Source organism: Aotus nancymaae, unplaced genomic scaffold, assembly GCF_030222135.1.
Source record: "Aotus nancymaae isolate 86718 unplaced genomic scaffold, 86718_ANA_hifiasm-v0.15.2.pri h1tg000103l, whole genome shotgun sequence".
Classification (NCBI taxonomy): domain Eukaryota; kingdom Metazoa; phylum Chordata; class Mammalia; order Primates; family Aotidae; genus Aotus; species Aotus nancymaae.
The window spans coordinates 5938043-5960460 of NW_026988518.1; the positions used below are offsets into that span (position 1 = coordinate 5938043).

The 22418-nt window shown below is 39.3% G+C and overlaps 1 protein-coding gene across 8 annotated transcripts in view; it reads left to right on the forward strand.

The window, feature by feature from the left end:
* Positions 1-21022, forward strand: part of LOC110567235 (metal-response element-binding transcription factor 2) — a 117587-nt gene extending 96565 nt beyond the window's left edge. For 3 of the 8 annotated variants that reach the window (XM_064370192.1, XM_064370202.1, XM_064370209.1), the window contains one exon: positions 13993-21022. In XM_064370192.1, coding sequence (XP_064226262.1) covers positions 13993-14056 — 64 coding nt within the window. In that variant the 3' untranslated portion in view covers positions 14057-21022. Of the gene's footprint in view, positions 1-9339; positions 13758-13992 lie in introns of those variants that run through there. The other 5 variants (XM_064370190.1, XM_064370193.1, XR_010340173.1 and 2 more) reach the window with 5 other exon arrangements.
* Positions 21023-22418: the final 1396 nt, after the last annotated feature.

Here is a 22418-nt window from a genome sequence, read left to right on the forward strand (position 1 = left end):
GATGCAGAGTGCTGTTTCAACTTAGGCACTGGGGAGGCTTGAGAAGCCTAGGTACTGTTTTCCCAAAAGACAGGTTACCACTTCAGATCTGGCCCAAGGGACAGGGTAAGGGGTAAGTGGAGTAGCTCCACCTCCACTTGTCCCCACAGGGAAGGGTGTAAAAGCTACTTACAGCTTGGCTTGAGGATGTCTGGCCACTGGGCTGGGGTAGTTCAGCAGTGGCTTAGCCTCAGGGATGAAAGGGAGCTATGGCTACTCACCCATAGAGAAAGACACACTCCAGCCACAGTACCAGATCCAAGATGGCGTAGTGCAGTAGCCAAGAGGCCCACAAGAAGTGGAGCACAGTGTCCACTTCTTCTTTGTCTTTGGGGAGACCACAGCTCTGTGGACTCCAGGCAGCTCTCTCAGCTGGCCTTAGTGTCAGGGAGAACTTCAGGGGACCCTAGTGGTGAGGTGTGTAGTTGGCCAAGGTGTTGACAGGGGTTGCTAAGATCCCCTTGCTTAACTCCTCGCTGTAGGGAGAAATTCCCCCTGGTTTCCAGCTGATCCTGATTGGGGGACAGGGTGGTGAAGGCCGGCATTTCCTTCCATTCTCTATGTGGCCTCCCAAGTTCCTGTGCTCACCTGTTTCTTTTATTTCTCCAATGTACTCCAGTACTCTCCTTCAGATATTTTCATTAAAATGTGGTTTAGCCATTGCTTTGGTTCTTTGTGAGGGTGATGTGTGCTAGTGGCTTCTGGTCGGCTATCTTGCTGATGTCACTGGGAGCGTGCCTGAGTTTTTGATAATTTCCTCAAGAGAGATATTCAGTAAGTAAAATTCTTCGGTCAAAGGGTATGCATTGCAGTTTTAAAATATTTATGAAACATAACATTACGCTGCTTTCTTTTTCTTTCTTTTTTGAGACAGGATCTCACTCTATTACCCAGGCTTGAATGCAGTGGCAGAATCACGGCCACTGTAGCCTTGATGTTCCAGGACCTCAGGTGATCCTTCCACCTCAGCCTCCCAAGTACCTGGGACTATAGGTGCACACCACCACTCCCAGTTAATTTTTGTATTTTTTGTAGAAACAGGGTTTTGCCATGTTGACCAGGCTGGCCTTGAACTCCTGAGCTCAAGAAATCCTCCCACCTTGGCCTCCCAAAGTGCTGGGATTAAAGGTGTGAACCACTGTGCCCAGCCTAATGTTACACTGCTTTCTAAAATGCTTCTTAACAATTAACATTCACTGCATTTTACCTTCCCCAGCATCCAATTCTATAGGTAATTATAGTTTTAGTTTCATTTCTTTGACAGTGGCCTTAACATTTTGGAAAATATGCTCTCTGAATATTAAGTACTAACTCTGGTAAAAGTCGTTATACCTAGATCTGTGAGGTACTGATAAGAACTGGTGAATGACCAACTCAGAACTTCTAAAATGCAGAGTGTCAGGAATTTAGGAAATGTATACCAAAGTGATCATAAGAGGCAGGAGAGCTAGTCAGAAATCTAAAGGGCCCTCAACACAGGGATGACCTAGGTCAAATTCAGGTATCTTAAGAGCTACCAAGGTTTAATTCTTTGAGCTTGACCTAAAATAATTAAAACAGTGAAATCTAAGATAGGCCGTCAGGTTATGTGGGTCCAAGCAAAGAAACAGGGCCTTAAATTGCCCATCTAAGTGTCTCAGAGAACAGAGAGAGGTTGTTACTGCAGCATTCCCTCTTAGAATGAACATCACCAACACCTACCTAACTATCCTCTTTTCAGTATGATAGGAAAATGTTGATGGCGCAGCAGTTTTAGAAGAGTCTAAAAATCTCTTTGGAATGGTAAAACCCTATTTTGCAAAACATGCAAACCAGATGGCCATTTCTAATTTTGGAATTTCTCAGACAGGTGTTAATCCAAAATTGTCTTCCCATTTCTCTCTGAAATTCCAGCTAAGACCAAAACAAAACTTACAGAAATTGTTTCAGAGACAAATGACAGCTCTTTTGATCAAAGCAATTTTTACCTGGAAGGAAACAGCTGACTTACAAAGGAAATATACTGAGAGTATTTCTAAATAAAAGAGTTTTTGCTGTGACACCGCAGGAAATTGAGGCACCTTCCACACTGGTGGTTATTCACAGCAACACAAGTACTTAGAAAAATAATAGGCTTCACCTTGCCATACGGGAAAATGCTGAAGAACAATTACCCAAAGATCTTCGTGAAAATATACTGATAGAAGTATCTGTGGTGTTTAGGGTAATGAGTATCTTGTAAATTATGTTTGAAGTGATTGTTGCTATAAATCTCTTAAATATGCAGCATATACCTATAAGCAAAGAGGGTTTTTATGGGTACTTTATAGGTATATATATTTATGGGGTACATGAGATATTTTGTACAGACATGCAATGCATAATAATCACCTCAGGGTAAATGGGGCATCCATCACCTCAAGCACTTCTCCTTTCTTTGTGTTATGAACATTCCAATTATACCCTTTTAGTTATTTTTAAATGTACAATAAATTACTGTTGACTGTAATTACTCTGTTGTGCTAACAAATACTAGATCTTATTCATTCTAACTATATTTTCATAGCAATTAACTATCTCCACTTCCCACCCACCCCACTACCTTCCCATCATTCCACTCTTCAACTGTTTTAATTTTTAGCTCCACAAGTAAGTGAGAACAGGTGAAGTTTGTCGTTCTATGCCTGGCTTATTTCACTTATCATAATGACCTCCAGTTCCATCCATGTTGTTGTAAATGACAGGATTTTTTTTTTTTCCTATGGCTGAACAGTACTCCCACCCATGTTGTTGTAAATAACAGGATTTCTTTCTTTTTTTTTCCCTATGGCTGAACAGTACTCCCACCCATGTTGTTGTAAATGACAGGATTTCTTTTTTTTTTTTTCCCTATGGCTGAACAGTACTCCATTTTGTATATATACCACATTTTCTTTACTCATTCACCTGCTGATGGACACTTAGGTTGCTTCTAAATCTTAGCTATTGCGAACAGTGCTACAATCGAATGGGAATGCAGAAATCTATTTTATTTAGTTAATTCCTTTCTTTTGGGTATAACCTAGCAGTGGGGTTGCTAGATCATATAGTAGATCTATTTTTAGTGTTTTTGAGGAACCACCATGCCACTCTCCGTGGCTGTACTAATTTACATTTCCACGAAAAACATACAAGGTTCCTTTTTATCTACATCCTGGCCAGCATTGGTTATTGCCTGTCTTCTGAATAGAAGCCATTTTATCTAGAGTGAGATGCATTTCTCTGGTATCAGTGATGTTAAGCACCTTTTCACATACCTGACTGCCATTTGTATGTTTTCTTCTAAGAAACATCTATTCAGATCTTCTGCCCATTTTAAAATAAGATTATTAGATTTTTTTCCTATTGAGTTATTTAAGTTCCTTATATATTCTGGCTGTTAACCCTGTTGTCAGATGGGTAGTTTGCAAACATTTTCTCCCATTCTGTGAGTTGTCTCTTCACTTGATTGATTGTTTACATTGCTGTGCAGAAGCTTTTTATTTATTTTTATTTTTTAAAATTTATTTTATTTTTTTAAGACAAGTGTGAGAGAGTATGCAGAAGCTTTTTAACTTGATGTAATCCCATTTGTCCATTTTCACTTTGGTTGAGTGTTCTTTAGGTATTACCCAATAAATCTTTGCCTAGACCAATTTCCTGGAGAATTTCCCCAATGTTTTCTGGTAGCAGTTTCATAATTTCAGGTCTTAGATTTAACTCTTTAATCCATTTTGATTTGATTTTTGTATTTGGCAAAAGATAGGGGTCTAGTTTCATTCTTCTGCATATGAATATCCAGTTTTCCCAGGGACCATTTATTAAAGAGACTGTCCTTTCCTCAATGTATATTCTTAGCACCTTTGTCAAAAATGAGTTCACCATAGATGTATATTTTTATTTCTGGGTTCTCTGTTCTGTTCCCTTGGTCTATGTTCTTGTTTTTATGTCAGTACCATGCTGGTTTGGTTATAATAGCTCTGTAGTATAATTCAAAGTCAAGTAATGTGATTCCTTTAGTTTTGTTCTTTTTGCTGAGGATAGCTTTGGCTATTCTGGGCCTTCTGTGGTTCCACATAAAATTTTTTTTTTATGTTGCTTACACAGAACCGCATAAATTTTAATATTTTTTTTTCTATTTCTGTGAAGGATTTAAAAAATTATGCCAAAGAACAAGCTAGCTTGATACTGTTTTAAATGTAAGTTTCTCTTCTTCCACCCACTATTTCCTAACATTGCTAACTATTAATATATGGATCGTAATAGGGCCATATCTGCTAAGAAATATTAAATCAGAGACTAAATCTTAGATAGATGAATGTTAGCTAGCAGAGAAGCACAGGTTGTTAAGGGTTAGAAGAGGCCTTGAAGATAACATAGTTGGAATAACTTTATAAATGAGGCCCCAAAATGGTTTGGAATTTGTCAACTATCACCCAATTAGTAAGTTAGGTGACCTTGAGCAAGTTACTAAACTTCTTTGAGCTTTAGTGTCTTCATCAATAAAATGCAGTCATAAAATTTAAATAAAATCATGAACAAAACATATATACTAAAAATTCCTAATTATATAAGTATGATAATGTATATAATATAAATACAATGATACCTACATTAGGGGATATAAATCAAAAAATTTCTCAGTTGAGATGCACAGTAAAAAAAGCATGGAGATCAGTGAAAAAAAGGCACAGTATGTGGAGCCTGGTAGTGTTGGTTTCTCCCGGGTAAGTGTAAGATCTGGCACTCTTGCTGTTTTCACTATGCCATGGAATTCCATAGAGAATCTATGGACCTAAAACCAGCCTACCTATGAATGAAACAGCTGAGCTACCTGTGTATGAGAACCTAAATTACCTCTTATCCTTAAAGATAGTACCTCTGAATTAGAAATGAATCCAGTGTGGACCAATAAACAAGCTCACATTTCACTGCCTCTACTGTACCTATCTATAAATAAAAAAAAGAAGTCAGTGTCTGGGTTCAGTTCGGCTCTTTAAATGTTTAATATTCAAATGAATGACAAAATAATTTAAAATTTCTAATTTGTATTTTAAATTGCTAGGAGTCTAAAGATATGATTTAAGCAAGTTAATTGGGGAAATAATATAATAAGGAGATGGAAAGATGTTGTCACAGCACAGTCCATAAGGCTAAGTAAAAATTTTAAAGTTCAACAAAACAGGGCAGCTAAAGTTAATCATCACATGCCACAGGTCCTATGTTTTAGAGCAGCTCCACTTGAATACTACCAATAAATTATTTTTAAGGTTTGGAGCATCTTTTTGTGTTTTATTCTGCAGTGTTATTTTAAAAATACATTAAAACATTAAAAAAATTGAATCGGATCAGTGGTTGCTTTGGAGAGTGACTGACTGAGAAGGGTCACAAGAGAAATTTCTAGGAAGATGTAAATGTTCTGTGCCTTAAGATTTTTAATTAAAAAATTTTTTTTAGAGACAGGGTCTTGCTCTGTGGCCCAGGATGGAGTACAGCGGCACAATCATAACATCGCAAACTTGAACTCCTAGATTCCAGGGATCCTCCCACTTCATCCTCCTGAGTAGCTAAGACTACAGGTGTACTCTGCCATGCCTGGCTTACTTTTCATTTTTTGTAGAGACAGGGTCTTGCTATGCTGCTCAGGCTTGCCTTGAACCCTGAGCTCAAGCGATCCTCCTGACTCAGTCTCCCAAAGTGCTGGGATTACAGGTGTGAGCCACCATGCACAACCGGTTCTGTTTCTTAATAGGGATAAGCCTCACGCTAATAATGGATTTGTCAAAGCTGATCAAACTGTACAACTTAAAATCTCAGCATTTCACTTTATGTAAATTAGACCTCGATAAGAAAATTTTAAAAATAATTTTTTTGAGACAGGGTCTCGCTCTAGCAGCCAGGCTGGAGTGCAGTGGCATGATCACAGGTCACTGCAAACTCTGCCTCTCGGGTTCAAATGATCTTCCTGCCTCAGCAGGTGATAGGAAGAAATCAAGTAGCACCCCCAAGTTTCTGGCTTGAGTAACGAGATGGATTCTAGTGTCATTTTCGAAAACACTGAAGGACAAACCATTGGGGGAAGGATGAGTTCAGTTTTGAACATGTTGAGACCGAAGTGTCTATGAGTCATGCAAGTGATATTTAGCAGGCAGCTGTATGTACAGGTCTACAGCAGGAAACACAGGGATAGAACGGGAGGTAGAGGTGTAGTAATCACAGGGAAAGCAACAAACTATGGAAGTAGATGTCATCACTTGAGGAAAAAAATTAAGAGTGAGAAAAGGGTTTAGGACTGACCCCTGAGAATCTTCACTATTTAATGACTGGGTAAAAAAAAAAAAAAAAAAAAAAAAAGATAAGCTGATAAAAGAAAGAGTTCATGGAAGATCAGATAGGGTACAAGAAAATGAGAATGTCGTAACACAGAAATTATGGAAAGGAAAGGATTTTGAGAAGAAAGTGGTCAGTTGTGTCAAAAGTCGGAGACTGGAAAATATCCACTGGATTCAGCGACATGGAGTCAATGTTGACCTTGATATGAGCAACTTCATGGGAGAGAAGCCAGACTGGAGTAGGCCGAAGAGCAGGAGGTGTGAATATAAAGACAACCAGCTAGATGCCTCTTCAGAGAAGTTCAACTACGAGGCGGGGACAGACAGAGAGCATTGGGAGCTTGAGGCAGAGGGTTTTTTTAAAGCCAAGAGAAACTAGCACATATTTAAATGTTGACAGAAAAGTGAGGTGTTGACAGCTAAACAGCACAGACGTTCCTGAAAGGCTGGAAGGGAGGGATCCAAAGAGGGGACAGAGGGACTGGACTTGGACTCAAGGAGAGATACTAACTCTGCTGTCCCTAGAGCAGAACGAAGGGTGTAAGGATGGAAGCACATCTGAGGGTGGGGAGGTGGGACAGCTTCTATCAGATGATTTCTGTTTTCCCGGCTTTGAGAATTTCTCTGTCTTTGAGAGAGAAACTTAGAGCAGAAGAACTACTGTAACCTAGATTGACTTTTCCATCTAGTAACAATTTTAAATTATAAAACATTTCCAAATTCAGAAAAAAAAATCCATGTAGAAAATTAGGAAAGTAATATAAAAGGCAGCCCTGTACCCACCGCTAAATGTAAACAGATGTCAACAGTTTGCTATATCAAAACTCTTTTCTAAGAAGAAATAAAATATTATAACTAGACTTACCCTCTCTCCATAAATGCCTCATCTTTCCCTTCATCTGCAGAGGAAAATATCTGAAATTCAGTGCGTCTCATTCTTATATATATTTTTGTGTCTTTACTACGTACAATACCAAGTTACATAAAACACAAAATGCTATGTGCTCTTGCTATGAGGCATGAAGATAAAATAAAAGCTGCACCTCAAAATGAGGTGCCCAGCAAATATGCACAGTAAGCCAGATGGGGCAGGGCTGGTTCTCTGATGCCATCCCTGAGTCCTATCTGGGGTCAAGAGGAGAGGATTTGCAGAGGTTTCTTTGAAGAGATGTACTTGTTCTCCTGTGATTACTCTGGAAAGGAAGGAGTAAGGACATCCTTCCTGGCCTCAAGTCCAGAGAGAGTAACTTCCACAGGATCACTCACCAACTCAATGTGTATATCCAGGAGCGTGGGAAGCAGTAGGACTGGACTCTGACCTAGGCTCAAGCCACGATGTTCTGATTATTGGCCCCAGGTGTAGAGCAGAGAGGGTCACCCAGATTTCAACAAGCTGCAACCTAAGCATCCCAAAAGGTAGAACAGAATTTCTCTGTATCTGCTTTTCAATAACAGCAATCATTTTAAGTGACTTGACTACCAGGGTGTGGGGGGAAAAAAGGGACTAGCCAAGTACTTCAGTTGCAACTTCATTTACAAAAAATGAGGAATTAAATGAATAGATTATTTCAGAGCTTATAAAGTACATTGGAATTCTTCACGCTAATAGAGCACTCCCTTTGTACAGTCTATGTAACTAAAGCAGAAGTCTTTGCCTTCTTTGTACCAAATAAATCATGAGTGGTCAGGCGGCTAGGAGACAGGCAGGGCTCCTTCAACCTAAGAACCTAGGGCACGCTCTTTCCGTTCAAAGTTCTTGTTGATTCAGAGCAAGTACAACCTTCAGTTTGGTCAAACATTCTTTCTTCAACACGTGGGTGTCTGGAAAATTTTATCAGTACTTTGCTATTAAAATTCTCACCTAACTACAAATCCTCTATGCCACACAGAAATGTAAAGGATTATTTGCTCACCAGAACAAGTATGATTTATTGTTTACAATTGTTACCTCTTGAGTCAGAAGTCAATGGACTGATCTTCTGAATCAGAGTCAGCTAATAAAACTCTTTAATTGGAGGTTGCCAGGATCCACCCCCAGACCTATTGAATCAGAATCCTTAGGGAGTAAGCCTGGAAACATGCATCTTACAAGTTTTTCAGGTTATTTATATTAAATTTAGGGGACAGTGTATAGACAAAAGCTAAATAAAGAGTGAAAACCTCTCAGAAATACCTGTTTAGTTTAGTAAAATGAGATTGCGGTGAACAGCTACCAACAATGTGCCAGGGCTAGAATGCATCATGCAAAGGTCCTTCCCATTCCAAGATTTCATTCCATTATAAATAATTATTATTGTTATAGTTCTTAAAAAATTGAACCAGTAATTTTATTTAAAATTGAATTTTTTTATTTTGAGATTATGGTGCAACGATTGATATGCAGCTGTAAGTAAGAATACAGAGATCCCTGTGCCCAGTTTTCCCCAATGGTAACATTTTGCAAAATTATAGTATCACAACTATGATATTGACATTGATACATTCCATTAATTTTATTCAGATTTCCTGTTTTACTTCTACTCTTCTTGTCGGGGGGGGGTGTAGGAAATGTATTTAGTTTTATACAATTTTATCATGTGTAGGTCTGTGTCTCCACTATTACTGGCAAGTACACAACCACTCCATCACTACCAGGATCCCTCGTGTTGCCTTTTTATAGCCACACCCACCTCTATCACCTCCCCAGTTCTCTGGCAATCATTAATCTGTTCTCCATCTTTATGATTTCCAGAATGATAATAAATGAATTCATACAATATGTAAACTTTTGAGACTGGCTTTTTTTGCCCAGCATAATTCCCTGGAGATTGATTCAAGTTGTTGTATGCTATGGTCTGAGTGTCTGTCTCCCCCTCAAAATTAATGTTAAAACCTAATGTATATTGTAATTGTATAAGGAGGTGAGTTTTGGGGAGGTGACTAAAACATGGGGGAAGAGTTCTCATTAATTGGATTAATGCTTTTATAACAGGGGTCCCAGAAAGCTGTCTTGTTCCTTCTACCCTGTGGGAACACATCTAGAAGGTACCATTTTATGAACCAGAAAATGGGTTCTCACCAGACATTGAATCTGCAGGTACCTTGTTCTTGGACTTCCTAGCCTCTAAAACTTTGAGAAACAAATTTCTGTTGTTTATATAAGCTACCCAATTTATGGTACTTTGTTATAGCAGCCTGAACATTAGACTAAGACATATGTATCAACAGTTCCTCACATGGTATTGTTAAATAGTATTCCGTATTATATATGTACCATAGTTTGTTTAACCTATTTAAGGACATCTGAGCTGCTTACAAATTAAGCAGCTATGAATATATATAAAGGATTTTGTGTTAAGTTTTCATTTCTCTGGAATAAATGCCCAGGAGTGTAATTGCTGGGTCATATGAAAGTTACATGTTTAGGCCGGGCATGGTGGCTCATGCCTATAATTCAGCACTTTGGGAGGTCCAGGCAGGTGGGTCACTTGGGGTCAGGACTTTGAGACCAACCTGGCCAAGATGGTGAAAGCTCGTCTCTACTAAAAATACAAAAAAATTAGCCAGGTGTGGTGGCAGGTGCCTGTAATCCCAGCTACTTGGGAGGCTAAGGCATGAGAATCGCTTGACCCCAGGAGGCAGAGGTTGCAGTGAGCTGAGATCGCACCACTGCACTCCAGTCTGGGCAACAGAGCAGGACTCTATCTCAAAAAAAAAAAAAAAAAAAGTACAAGTTCAGTTTTTAAAGCAACTGCCAAACTATTTTCCAGAGTAGTTACACCATTTTATCCTCTCAACAGCAACGCATGAGTGATCCAGTTTGTCCACATCCTTACCAACATCTGTCATTAATTTCCATTTGTTTTAATTACAACACTACACATTTTACAAATAAGGAATGATATGTATCAACATAAGGGTACTTATTAGGAAGAGCACTGGACTTAGAATGAGAATGTTTAAGTTGCTGATCCATCCCCAGCACTTACTAACAGACTAATTTAACACTAAAGTTGTGATAGGTTCATGGGTGTTCATTGTTATATGATTCATAATTACAAATATTATATTCATAACTTGCAAATAATATATATGCCAAACATTAAAGTAATTTTAGAAGAAGACCTCTCATTATAGATCCAAAGAATTCCCTTAGAACTAAAGCGGAAGATGCAGAGAACAAAAGTGTTATATGAAAATACACATATAATTTTCAAACTACTATAGAATGTTAGATACCTATAAAAAATATATTAGATCACCTTCAAGCCCCACATACCCTATTCTCCAAGGCTTGATGAGTCCAAAGATCTAGAGCTTAGAGTCCAACGTCCTCACTCAACTTTTCTCCAAAACCCAAATGGTTACAAAGAAACTAAAAGTCAGAGGCCAGGCTTAATCATCTAAACTATGCACCATTTTTTCCCCTGATGTAGCTATACCTAATACATTATACTACCAGCCACAACATCATGTATCTATATATATAAGAAGCCACAGAGGCCAGGCACAGTGGCTCACACCTTCAATCCCAGCACTTTGGGAGGCTGAGGAAGGAGGATCACTTAAGTCTAGGAGCTTGAGAACAGCCGGTACAACATAACAAGGCACTGTCTTTATGAAATTAAAAAAAAAAAAAAAGCTAGGCATGGTGGCATGCACCTGTATACCCAGCTACTCAGGAAGCTGAGGCAGGAGAACTGCTTGAACCCAGAGGTCGAGGCTGTAGTGAGCAGCCTGAGGGACAGAGTAAGACTCTGTCTCAAAAATATAAAGATAAAATAAAATGAAATAAAAATAAAGATGCGGTAGGGTTAATCATGCCATTATTTACAGCTATCTTATTCATGCCAAAACATGTTAGCTTCCTTTTTTAAAATCAAGCCACCAAGATGAGATGTTAGCTTTCTAATTGCAGAATAAAATTCAATACTAAATTGACTACAATACTGCGGTTTACACAATTTATTTCCAAGCTACCGATTGCCTAAGCCTCAGGTCAGTCACCTAAGTTGACAGTAGCCCTGTATGTTTGCTCTAGTGCTTTACAAATTATCATTCTCTTTCATGCCATGATGTGAAAACAAAACATGGGGAAATACTGGTCTACTCATTTGTTTCCCTAGTTGGAAAACATTTCTGCTTTGAGAATACTACAAGATGGATTCTCAGTCAATAAATAGAAGATGGCGAAAATATCCAATTTATCATCCCTATTATTGGATTAATTAAGGTGAAAAGAGTTCTTTGCATGTTCCATGATGCATTCTTTGTAAGTGAATTAAATAATCTCTAAAGTTCCTTCTTGCTCCATGAGGTGTAACTGAATTATCTTATTGAACTGACACACAGAAGGCAGCAGTAAGTAATACACTGCATACAATATATTATGTGCCTGGGGCCTCAGTCATTTCTCTGCCTCGTAGCGCTCCTCTCGCAAAGCCTTTTATTTTGCTCCTCTCTGCCTATCTCTGATTTGTATCTTACTTTCCCCTCCTGCCAGAGCTTTCTTCCCATTTTGTCAGACTTAAAAAATCAAGAATAGATCAATATTACATTCTGGAAAAAGATAAGCTGACCAGCAAGAAGTCCTTAAACCCAATGTATACACAAATGGGATGTCTTGTCATACACACTCTGAGGCATTTCTTCAGTCAAAGCACACAATGTTTTGAAATCAAAGAAAATCAGTGAAATGATTATTAGAATATGCAGAGAATGTAAGACACATAGACACTCCATCCAATTTCTTTTTCTCAGTGGTCTCTCCTCTCTCTGACATCCAATTTAGGAAAGGAAAGGATCTAGAGGTATAGAAAAAGGAGCAAAAGGCGATGAAGAAGAGAAACAGGGACCTAAAACAGTGCCTGACACACACTAGATTATCAGTAAATATCTGATGAATTGGATTAATGAGCATGAAAGGAAAGAAAACATTTTAAAAATGTAGCAATGGGGAAAAAACCCCCACAAACAGTGTTAAACAATGGCTTATCCTAGGTCTTTGTATTATCAACATTTTAATTATTAATCACATGTGAAGTCCTTTTATATGCACTTCCCCTTAAAGCAGAAATAGGAAGACATCAGGGAGGCAGCAAGGAAGTAAGGAAAAAGAAATACAGCAAAGGAGGTGAGGACAGGGAAGAGAGATCACACATAAGAAGTGGGCGCCAAAAAAAAAAAAAAAAAAAAAGAAGTGGGCACCGGCAGGGTACGGTGGCTCACGCCTGTAATCCCACACTTTGGGAGGCTGAGGTGGGTGGATCACTTGAGGTCAGGAGTTCAAGACTAGCCTGGCCAACACAGTGAAACCCCATCTCTACTAAACATTCGAAAATTAGCTAGATGTGGTGGGCACCTGTAGTCCTAGCTACTTGGGAGGCAGAGGCAGGAGAATTGCTTGAACCTGGGAGGTGGAGGTTGCAGTGAGCCAAGATCGTGCCATAGCACTACAGGCTGAGTGACAGAGTGAGACTCTGTCTCAAAAAAAAAAAAAAAAAAAGGAAAAAGTGGGCACCTAGGGCTGGGTGCGGTGGCTCATGCATGTAACCCCAGCACTTTAGGAGGCCAAGGTGGGTGGATTGCTTGAGACCAGGAGTTTGAGACCGGGCTGGCCAACCTGGTAAAATCCCATCTCTACTAAAAAAACAAAACAAAACAAAATTAGCCAGGCATGGTGGTGCACGCCTATAATCCCAGCTACTCAGGAGGCTGAGGGACCAGAATCTCTTGAGCCTAAGAGGCAAAGGTTGCAGTAAGCCGAGATGGCACCACTGCACTTCAGCCAGGGTAACAGAGTGAGACTGTCTTTAAAAAAAAAGGAGGTTGGCACCTAGCCACACACACCCTCCTGTATTTCTAATCACAGTGATGCTGGTGCTCAAGGCCCAGGTCTCTATTTTCCTTCTTTATCTTCCCTTGCTCTAATTGCCTGCGGCTATACCACAGCAATATCTGTAGATCTCTCTCCACTACTGCAGGGCAGCATGATTCAGGAATCAGGAGGACAAAATGGCATGCCCTAAATATATGAGTCTATGTATTTAATATTTATAGACTTCAGAGCCATGTGCAAGTAGTTTACTTGAAGAAAAAGAAAGAAATTGCCAGGCACGGTGGCTCACACCTGTAATCCCAGCACTTTGAGAGGCCAAGGCAGGCAGATCAGGAGGTCGAGATGGAGACCATCCTGGCCAACATGGTGAAATCCTGTCTCAATTAAAAATATAAAAATTAGCCAGGTGTGGTGGCATGCGCCTGTAATCCCAGGTATTCAGGAGAGTGAGGTAGGAGAATCGCTTGAGCCAGGGGGCCAGAGGTTGCAGTGAGCTGAGATCATGCCACTGCATTCAAGCCTGGTGACAGAGCGAGACTCTGTCTCAAAAAAAAAAAAAAAAAAGAACGATTTATACACACACATTTACAACCTCTCTCTATAAAATATAATTAAAGAAAATATATACCATTACCAATAAATGAGAATAACAAAGGCAAGATGCAGTGTCGTAAAGGAAATAATACACGAACATCATTTTACATGTAGTTAATATACCTCAGGTAATTATCAGCTTTCCTTAATAATAGTGAGGACAATAGGCAGTCAGAATAGTTGGCAATTATTCTTCGGTTTCCTATTTAACAGGCACTGTGTTAAGAACTGGAAGAAGTTGTCAAAAGATCATCTGGGAACCCTCCTTCATTGCTAGTTGGTATGTAAAATGGTGCAGGTACCTTGGAAAACAGTTTGGGAGTTCCACAAAACAGTAAACACAGGCTTCCAACATGACCAGCAATTTCATTCTTAGGTATACACTCAAAAGAACTAAAAACGTATGTCCACACAAAAATTTGTACACAGATATTCATAGCAGCATTACTCATAATAGTCCAAAAATGGAAACAATCCAATTATCTATCAACTGATGAGCAGATAAACAAAATGAGGTATATCATACAATGGAATATTATTTAACTACAAAAGGAAATGAAGTATTGATACATGCTACAACACGGATGAACCTTGAAAACACATTTTGCTAAGTACAAGAAGACAGGCACAAAAGGCCACATATTGAATGATTTCATTTATATGAAATGTCTAGAATAGGCAAATCCACAGAGACAGGAAGTAGATTAGTGGCTGTCAGAGGCTGGGGGAGGGAGGAATGGGGGTATGGTTGCTAATGAGTATTTTAAAAGTAATGTCCTAAAATTAGATAGTGGCAATGGTTGTAGAACTGTGAATATATTAAAAATTACTGAATTGTGTGCCTTTAAAGCGTTTTATATTATATGAATTTTATTTCAATCAAGTTGTTATAAAAATAATCAGATTTCTTTGTTTTTTTTTTTTTTTTTTTTTTTGAGATGGAGTTTCACTGTCGTCACCCAGGCTGGAGTGCAATGGCATGATCTAGGCTCACTGTGCCTCCTGGGTTCAAGCGATTCTCCTGCCTCAGCCTTCCAAGTAGCTGGGATTACAAGTGCCCACCAACACGCTTGGCTAATTTTTTCATATTTTTAGTAGGGATGGGGTTTCACCATGCTGGCCAGGCTGGTCTTGAACTACTGATCTCAGGTGATCCACCCACCTCAGCCTCCCAAAGTGCTAGGATTACAGGCGTGAGCCACTGTGCCAAGCCAATCCATCTTCTATAAGATGAAAAAATCAATCAATACCACTTTCTAATTTTTCTTAGTAATCTCTGAAAACAGAAACTACAATCTCCCCCAGGAGGCCACTTCATTATCATTTGCCCTGAAATTGTTCATTTTTATAAGTTTCTGGGAAAGTAGAAGTTTCCTTATTTCCTACAATGTAATTATTTTGGTCCATGAGACAAAGAATAAAGGGGCTCAGATTCCAGAGTCCTTCTTTCTTTTTGCTGCAAAACTCTCAGAATAACAATAATCTAAGTTAACTGACAATCTGAAACTCAAATTTTTCCCATGTACTGAAAAAGCATTCAATGAAATTTCAAAACTTTCCGATAATTCCAATACACTAGAATAGCTGTTTTCATTATCCACTTTCCTTTCTAGTTTTCCACATGCAATTCATTTTATACACAGCTGTAATCAGTGTATATATAATTGTGTATTCTTTTCTCTCTGTACTGTAAACATTCAGTGTTGTTAACATAGTTTCTGTAATAATCATTTTCAGTGTTGCAATAATATTCTATCCAGTTGATGTATCATTGTTTACCTAACTCTTGTCACTATTTTGACTTTAAAGTTTTCTTTCCTCAACTTTTCTGTGTCTAGACAAGGCTATATATAGATTTTTTAGATATTCATTCTTTTGAATTATTTCCTCAGGTTGCTTCTCAAAAGTAGAGTTCCCAGGTCATACGGTATCAACATTTTTATGGCTTTTGCTTTCCAAATTATGATGAGTTTTTCACACTATTTTGCACTACGTTGGTAATAGGGTGTGTGATGTGCATGTACACATATAGATAGACAGGTTCATTTAACAGACCTGAAACGGTAGAAAAGGCTCTATTTTTTCATTTTTCAAAATTGAACCATCTTTACTTTTCAGTTACAAAAATAGCAAATGCTCATTGTCAAACTTAAATAATTTATAAACTATATAAATAGAAAGCAAAAGGTTCCCCCATTCTTATTTTGGAGGATTAAAACACCCCTCCTCCTAAGTTTAGTTTATATAAGTGTAAAATGTATTTACTGATCAAAGGCTCTAGGAGGGTAAGTACAGAAACTGCTATGGTCTGCCAAAAGTCCACACGAGCTCAATGGAAGACGAATACCCAACCAGAGAGCTGCAGGAATGGGAGGAACTAGTGGGGCAAGGAGAAGATCTGAGTTCCTGTATTCCATAAGGAAAAGGACAGAGGCCTTTTCCTTATGGGTTTTTGAGAATAAAGAGATGAAAGGAAGGGCTAAGATAGTCCCTGTGTGGTATGGACTGAAAGTAGTCTGCCAGAAACACAGGGACTCAATTTTATCAATAAACAATCTCTAAGGCAAACTCAGTATCTAGAGATGCAAATAAAAATAGTGGAAAATAACTGTTAACGAAAGATGTAACACATAGGCTCCTGTCCTTAGCAGAGAATAAGACAATGAATTTATTATAAAGAAAAATAAATTGGTTTTTTGTTTCTATTACAAGGCTTAAAGATCATTACTTGTTGGTCTAAGTAAGGAATCATTTCTTCTTCTTCTTTTTTTTTTTTTTTTTGAGACAGAGTCTCGCTCTGTCACCCAGGCTAGAGTGCAAGGCTCACTGCAACCTCCGCCTCCCAGGTTCAAGTGATTCTCCCACCTTGGCCTCTGGAGTAGCTGGGATTACAGGTACCCACCATCATGCCTGGCTAATTTTTGTATTTCTGTAGAGATGTTGTTTTTCCATGTTGTCCAGGCTGGTCTTGAACTCCTGACCTCAGGTGGTCTGCCCACCTTGGCTTCCCAAAATCCTGGGATTTAAACTTCAGAACATTAAGACATTTCTAATTTATAAGTACATTCCTCACTTTTGCATTTTCCATGCCCAGCTAGCTCTTAGGGAATTGTTTTTCTTAAGCCAAAAAATCAGGTTGTCTCTTTCTAATTAAAGACTTTCCTAATCATTCTTATAACACCATCAAGATTGTGCTTACACCCCAACTGCACAATTTTGGTTGGCACCAGTCTGTAGATTGCTTAGTAGGTGCTCTATCTAAACAAGCAGCCCCCAAACTTTTTGACACCAGGAATGGGTTTCATGGAAGACAGTTTTTCCACAGATGGGGTGAGGAGTGGGGTGGGGTTGGAGGATGTTTCGTGATGAAACTGTTCCACTTCAGATCATCAAGCATTAGTTAGATTCTCATAAGGAGCAGGCAACCTAGATCCCTCGCATGCACAGCAGTAATGCTGCTGGCCCACCACTCACCTCCTGCCGTGCAGCCTGGTTCCTAATATGCCATGGGCCGGTAGTAGTCTGCAGCCTGGGAGTTGAGGACCCCTGCTCTAGACTGTTTATGTGGATACATTCTGAATACTCAACAAGACTACAAACTACAGGGAGCATCTTCTTTTTTATTCTCGTCCACCCATATAATAAATGGTAAAATATAGCTAGATGACCACGGAACTTTGTATAAATGCAATATATGGCTTCATGTTTGGATTATGAATATCATCAGTTATATTAGAGACCTTACCATTCTCTTAGAAAGTCACCCACCCATAAAAGATTTTGCCACTTAAAATATTGCCTATTGTCCTAGCTTCATCTCTCGTCATCACTTGCATCATCATTCTTCTGACCTTAATGCCACAACAATACCAAAGTACTTATTGTTTCTGGAATATATGGTACTTTCACATCTCTAGGTCTTTGCATATTCTGTTTCTTCTACCGGAGTACCTTTCACTGACCTGAGCATGGAGAGTGTCTTTTCACCCTGATAACTCGCTCAGAAGTCACCTCTTCCGGGATACCCCATACCACCCTAAGACTTCTATTAAGCTTTCTTCCATGCTATCTCTATATCTGGAACATGCTTTGGTTGTTGCTCTGAGTATACTATGCTATAATTAACCTCTTTACGTTTATCTACTCCATTAGATGCAAATCCAGGCTCAGTAAAAATTTATCCAGACAAGGATGAATGAGAAGGAAGAATGAAGAAATGGAGGGAGGGAGATGCAGGGAAGTTTCTTCTGAGCAGGAAACATGTCTCACTCATTTCCATATATCCAAGGGGCAAGGCAGTACTTAGGATACCTGGGTGCTCATCAAAATGTTTGATAAATTGATTTGACATCAACGTTAAAGGAAAAAGAACCACCTTGGCAGATAATTCTTATCAAATGGCAAACGGCTATTCATCAAAATGATGTAATATTTGAGCCAAACCTATTGTGTTGTACACAAGTACATCACAGGCTCAACTTGAGCCTCTACAGAACCTACGAACTGACAAGAACTAAGTCAAACATTTAGAATTCAAAGATGCACGAGACATGATACTTTCCCTCAATCAACTCGTAGTTTAGATGGGGAATCAGGTAAGTAAAAAGATAATTACCATAAAATATGATAAAAACTATATCCAAGTGATATGATTTGACTGTGTTGTCACCCAAATCTCACATTGAATCGTAATAATCCCCATGTGTCAAGGGCAGGACCAGTGGAGATAAATGAATAATGGGGGCAGTTTCCCCCGTACTGTTCTCATGGTAGTCAATAAGTCTCACAAGATCTGATGGTTTTATAAACAGGAGTTCCCCTGTACAAGCTCTCCTTGCCTGCCACCATGTAAGACGTGACTTTGCTCCTCCATCGCTTTCCGCCATGATCGTGAGGCTTCTCCAGCCATGTGGAACTGTCAGTCAATTAAATCTCTTTTTTTTTACAAATTGCCCAGTCTCAGGTATGTCTTTATTAGCAGTGTGAGAACGAACTAATACACCAGGACATGTTCAGAGTACCATGGTACAAAGAAGAGATATATATCTAGCTGGAGGTGATAGAGGCAGAGGGAATTCTGAAAGGACTTCTTAGAGAAGGCAGTTTCTTAACTCAACTTTAGATGATTAAAAGATATTTTAACAGGTTTGATTAGTGAGTTAGTCCACGAAGCAGGGACCACTTGTTCTATGGCTCTAGTATCCTCCTAGGAAAAAACTGATTCTAAAGGAAAGTGAATCCAAGCACACAAACTAGGGTAAAGACAATGGTTTGGTAATGCAGAGGCAGGGCAATGCGTTGCTTGAACTAGATCAGCCAAAGAACCAAACCAAAGAACTGGGTCTCAGAGAACATTGTGTAATCAGAGCATAGCGGTGGCAGAAGATTTTGCATAGGAACCAGAGTGTAAGGAAAGGGGTGTGGGACACAGTATCTGAGAGAAAAACAGTCACGGAATACAGGCTGGGGGAAATGGCCACCCACAGAGTAGTCTAGAGAATTGTATTCAAAGGCAAACTTGAGCTATCCCTGGGGACTCCCTGGACTAGTTGGGGAAGGGTTTGGAGGAGGCCACTTTCCACAGTTAGGAGGCTAATGCAGAGTCAAAGAAATGCTACTTGCTACTGTTACTGATACTTTAGTATTTTTTTTTTAAATCCCAGGTTGCTTTGTTCTAGGTTGCATAAGGAAAGTATGAGACACGATTTTAGCCCTCAGACACTATTTCAGGACTTTACAACTGTATTGAGAAAGCAAATAAATGGGCTACTATATTTGCAGTAATTTGTTACAGGAGCACTGGAAAACTAATACACTTTCTTTAATCACTGACTTCAAACGTGCCCTGTCTATTAAGAGACGTAACTTTGAACATACATTTCCAGTCATACTCAATTACTATACAATCCAGTCTAATTTATTTTCCCCAACCTCACTTTGAAAATGTTTAAGCCTACAGAAAATTGAAAAGACTAACACAATGCATACTCTTATACCCTATACCTATATTCATCAATTGCTAACATTGTTCTAATTTCCTTGCTTTCTCACTCTTCCTAAATGTACCTAAATATTTTCCCCCCTCCTTCTCTGTATCATACATTCTAAACTGCGGATGTTTTTGCCCTCCCAGAGAAATCAAAACTACAATGAGATATCAATTCACGCCTGTGAGAATGGCTATTCTTAAAACAAAAACAAAAAAACAGAAAGTCTGGAGACTTATCTGATAGTCACTACTGGGGGAATGCTACTGACGTCTAATAGGTAGAGCCCATGGACGTTGCTAAACATCCTACAACGCAAAGTCCCACACAATTATCCAGCCCAAAATGTCAACAATACTGAGATTAAGAAACCCTGCTTGTAAAAATGTTTGTAGGCCAGGCGTGGTGGCTCACGTCTATAATCCCAGCACTTTGGGAGGCTGAGGCAGGCAGATCATGAGGTCAGGAGTTTGAGATCAGCCTGGCCAACATGGTGAAACACCGTCTCTACTAAAAATACAAAAAAATTAGCTGGGCATGGTGGTGGGCGCCCGTAATCCCAGCTACTTGGGAGGCTGAGGCAGGAGAATCACTTGAACCTGGGAGGCAAAGGTTGTAGTGAGCCGAGATCAAGCTACTGCACTCCAGCTCAGGGGACAGTGCGAGATTCCATCTCAAAAAAAAAAGTTTGCATATGTGTATACAAACATTTTTCCTGAACTATTTGTAAGATAGTTACAGACTTACTTTTACCCTACTTTTTTATGATACTTTTTACCCTAAATGCTTTAGTTTTGGCTGGGCATGGTGGCTCATGTCTGTAATCCCAGGACTTTGGGAGGCCAAGGTGAGCCCAGGAGTTTGAGACCAGCCTGGGCAACATGGTGAAACCACATCTCTATAAAAAATACAAAAACTAGCGAGGTGTTGTGGCACATGCCTGTGGTCCCAGCTATTTGGGAGGCTGAGGTAAGAGATCACTTGAGCCCAGAAAGCTAGGTTGCAGTGAACCATGATGGTGCCACTGCACTCCAGCCTGGGCAACAGAGCAACACCTTGTCTGAAAAAAAAACTGCAGTTTAAATTTTCTAAAAACCAGAACAGTATCCCATACAGCACATGTTAACATTGATACAATACTACCATCTATTATACAGTCCATTTTCAAATTTCTCCATTATCTCAAAAAATACTTTTATGGCTTTTTAAAAATATATCCAGGATTCAATGAAGGGTACATAGGATAGCGGCCTGATCACCACTTTTTTTTTTTTTTTTTTTTTTTTTGAGATGGAGTTTCGCTCTTGTTACCCAGGCTGGAGTGCAATGGCGCGATCTCGGCTCACCGCAACCTCCGCCTCCTGGGTTCAGGCAGTTCTCCTGCCTCAGCCTCCTGAGTTGCTGGGATTACAGGCACGTGCCACCATGCCCAGCTATTTTTTTTGTATATTTAGTAGAGACGGGGTTTCACCATGTTGACCAGGATGGTCTCGATCTCTTGACCTCGTGATCCACCCGCCTCGGCCTCCCAAAGTGCTGGGATTACAGGCGTGAGCCACCGCGTCTGGCCCTGATCACCGTTTTAAAGGAAATAAGAAGTCCCAATTTTCAAACAATGGGGGAGAGGGAGTAAACTTGTGGCACTACTCTAAGATCTAATAGTCTGTGGCTCTGACATTATGTTACATCTGAAATGGATGTACTAATTCAGAAGGTTGTTAATACATTAAAAGTCTCTCAGCTATCGCCCTTTTTGCCTTAGCCCACCCACACCCAGGTGAAAAAAAAAATCTCTCTTGGGAGAATATCTTCAAACCTGTTTACCCTGTTCTTAAGAAAGAAAAGGGAACACTCTTCACAATAATCCATAACCCTGTTGAATAAACATCAATCTGAAACAACAAATCAAGAAGGAACTTTCTCCAAAGAAGATATACAAATGGCCAAAAAGCATATGAAAAGATGTTCAACACCACTAATCATCAGGAACGTGAAAACTACAACAAGGTATCAACTCACACCTATGAGAATGGTCACTCTTAAAACAAACAAACAAAAAGAAAAAAAAAGTGCTGATGGGGATGTGGCAAAATCGGAACCCTTGTGCATTATTGGTGGGAATGTAAAAGATATTTGCACTCCCATGTTCACTGTGGCACTATCACAACAGCCAAGAAGTGGAAGCGACCTAATTGTTCACTGACTGATGAATGGATAAAGGAAATGTGGAACATAGATACAATGGAATACTACCACCTTAAATAAGAAGGAAACCCTGTCATACTGTACATGGGTGACATTATGTTAAGTGAAATAAGGCAGTCACAAAAAGACACATGCTGTGTGATTCCACTTATATGAGGTATCTAAAGCAGTCTAATGGAAACAGAAAGCAGAATGTGGTCACCAAAGGCTAGGCGGAGGAGGAAATGAGGAGTTGTTCAATGGGTAGAGTTTCGACTTTGCAGGATGAAGAAGTTCTAGAGATGTGCTGCACAGATCTCTAGATCTCTCCACACAGATCTTTGTTGCTGCACAAAGTGCATAAAATACTTACTACTCTACTACACATTTAAAAATGATTAAGACAGCAAATTTTATGTGCTTTTGACCACAATTTAAAAAAACAAAGAAACAAAAAAACCCATCATT